Source organism: Cyprinus carpio, chromosome B22 (assembly GCF_018340385.1).
Source record: "Cyprinus carpio isolate SPL01 chromosome B22, ASM1834038v1, whole genome shotgun sequence".
In the NCBI taxonomy this organism is placed as follows: domain Eukaryota; kingdom Metazoa; phylum Chordata; class Actinopteri; order Cypriniformes; family Cyprinidae; genus Cyprinus; species Cyprinus carpio.
Window position 1 is genome coordinate 21743895 of NC_056618.1, and position 3018 is coordinate 21746912.

Sequence of the window (3018 nt, forward strand, 5' to 3'; positions counted from 1 at the left end):
TACTCTTCCAGGTTCAGGAAATAGTCCTCCATAAAATGTGCTGCACACTAAATATTTGGGTTGAACTGTTTTGGAACAGTGTTGTAAATACAACTTAACCACTGATTTCTAGTTGTGTCCTCTTTTGGAAGACCAAACAAAGTATTTTCGCTTTCACAACGAAACACACAGCGTCTCCACGACACAGCGGCGGTGGTGGCGGCAGCAACAGCGAGAATAAAAGTTACGCCCTCTTTCTTTACATAAACATTTGGGCAAATGTTATGTTATGTTATATTTGTTCAATGTTATGTTATGCAATGTTATGCAAATCTTCCCACATCGTGATGTAGACATGTGGGGGTGTGTTTAAACGAGCCGTTTTAGGGGGGTGTGGTTGACTCTTAACTTTTATAAAGAATATCTCTTTGGATTTGAGACTTTAGTTTTTGCAGCTTTACAAATCTTCTTTATGCACCAAGACCTTGTAACACTCCAAAGAGAAAGGAAAACTTGAAATTGCATCATATGACCCCTTCAATTAACTACATGTACTTACTATATGGTTAGGGTAAGGATTAGGGTTTGGTTTAGGGTTACTTGTATGTAATTCTGTATAATTAATTGTTATTATAATAGTAAGTACATGTTTAAAAGTTGTGCGTTTAATATTGTATCCATTATTTTAAGACAAATATGATGGAAACATGTGATCTAGATCTTTTTCGACCTTTCTTTCACCTCTGATGCTCCTCGATACAGTTCCGAGTCCATGCCATCATTTAGCATAATTCCTCGACCACACGATTTTTATTTCTAATGCACTCCCACAGACATTATACGATGCAAATTGAATTAAATCCTGTCTTCCCATGCATCTCGTTCTGGCCTTCAGGGCAATTGATTCTGTCCTCTAATTCGAGGAACTGGGAGGGGTTCTTTGGCTTCGACGAAGCCTCTTGGTGCTACTTTCCGTTTTGACAACCCATAGATGCATATCCTCGGGACCACAGTTGTAATGCGTTTCGACAAGATCCATATCCAATCCAATTAACAACATCAGCAGTGACTGAATTACACTCATACATGTGTAAATGTCTTAATGTCACTTATAAATCATGACAGGGTGCAGCATATCATGAATATGCAACATCCGTTGTGCATCAAGATTGGAAGCGCGATACTCAGAGAGGTCGTGAACGCAAATTTGAATAATGCATGAACGCGCATTGCTGCGCAAAAAGAAGCCTTCTGTTCTCATCAAAAACTTCAAAAGTACAAATATCAAAACCTTTACACCCAGTACGTGATGTAACGCCTGACCCTAAGATCAAGAGACTATTAGAGATCAACTGACTGGAGAAAAAAAACACTAAGGCCTTATGAAGTTTAAAAAAAATCGAAACATTGTTCTGAAACGCATTAATAAGTGTAAGCCGCGTGTCTAAGTGAAATATCCACATGATGGTTTGGATAAAGAGGTAATTTATCAACAGTAGATCAATCAATTTTTATGCAGGCAGCTGAATTCCCACCAGGTTTCCATACGCTCCAGGCGATAAAAGAAAAAGCTTCTGTTGCAGGATGCCACGTGGAGTTCAATGATATTAAACCATGCATAAAAGTACAGAATAAAAGTCATTAGCAATGTAAATCAGCCACTTACAGTAGAATCACTTTATTGCAATTCAAGACATCCATTCAATGCGGAAGAAAAACAATATTGCACAATGTCAGAAAATAAAATATCTAAAGGCTAATAAAAGGTAAATAAAAATAAAAACACCAACTAAAAGTTCACTTTGTTTAGCTAGTTATATTAATGTATGTACAGTGTCATGAAGGTTTAGTCACATTTGTTTGAGCTGTAGGCGAAGTCTTCGCTGTCATGGATGCTGAGCCAATATCAGATTTCTTCTCTTGGGTTTTGGACTTAGACGAAGGACCAGCATCTGTAGACGGTAGAAAAAAAATATACTGTATTAATGTGTATTTTAGTGCTTGCAAGCGATTAATCGTGATTAATCGGATCCAAAATAAACGTTTTTGTTTACATAATATATGTGTGTATACTGTTTATATTTATTATGTATATATAAATACACACACGCATGTATTTAAGAAAAATGTTATGTTTATATATTAAATATATTTATATATAAAATGTAAGAATATAAATGTAAATACATGTAAATATTTTCAAAATATATACTGTATGTGTATGTATTTATATAATAAATATACACAGTACACAAACATATGTTATGCAAACAAAAACTTATTTTGGATGCGATTAATCATTTGACAGAAACAGAGTATTTACAGTATTAGACGTTAGATACAATGTTAAAGGTGAATTGTGTCATTTGTACAAAATTGCGTATAACGCATGTTGTCTTAAAGGGGTCATATGATGCGATTTTAAGTTTTCCTTTGTCTTTGGAGTGTTACAAACTGTTCGTGCATATATTTACGCAAAGAAAGAATGTGTCATTTTTATTTTCGCTGTAGTATTGTTGCCACCGCCGTCATTTCATGGAGACGTTGTTTTTCCAAATAAGGTATAAGGGGTGTAACATTTCCGTCACACGCTTGAGGTATTTGGCCAATCACAACGCATTGGATAGCTGGCCAATCAGAGCACACTGCGCTTTTCAGAACGATGAGCTTCATAAAAATTTACACGTTTTAAAAAGGCGGGGCAGAAAGGAGCAACAATAATGTACATTATATGGAAAATAATGTGTTTTTTTTTAACCTTAAACCACATAAACACACTGCATTACACCAAATACACAAAATAATGTTATTTTTAGCATCGTCATATGACCCCTTTAACTTTGCTTAGTGCTACGTTTAACCACTCACCTACCCCCCCCCCCCCATTTATTTATTTATATTTAATAAGTACTTTTTAATCATTCACAATGTATGTACAGTGCCACAATCAATCAATAATTAAATAAAAGTTTTCAATACAGATTATCACAAGTCAAGCTGCGATAAAGACCACTAAATCACCTGCCTTTACTACTATAA

General features: G+C 35.2%; 1 protein-coding gene across 2 annotated transcripts in view; it reads right to left on the reverse strand.

The window, feature by feature from the left end:
• Nucleotides 1-1641: 1641 nt before the first annotated feature.
• Nucleotides 1642-3018, reverse strand: part of LOC122141717 (ribonuclease P protein subunit p21-like) — a 3541-nt gene continuing 2164 nt past the window's right edge. For both annotated transcript variants that reach the window (XM_042749718.1, XM_042749717.1), the window contains exon 5: nucleotides 1642-1931. In XM_042749718.1, the coding sequence (XP_042605652.1) occupies nucleotides 1816-1931 (116 nt within the window). In that variant the 3' untranslated portion in view covers nucleotides 1642-1815. The remainder of the gene's footprint in view (nucleotides 1932-3018) is intronic.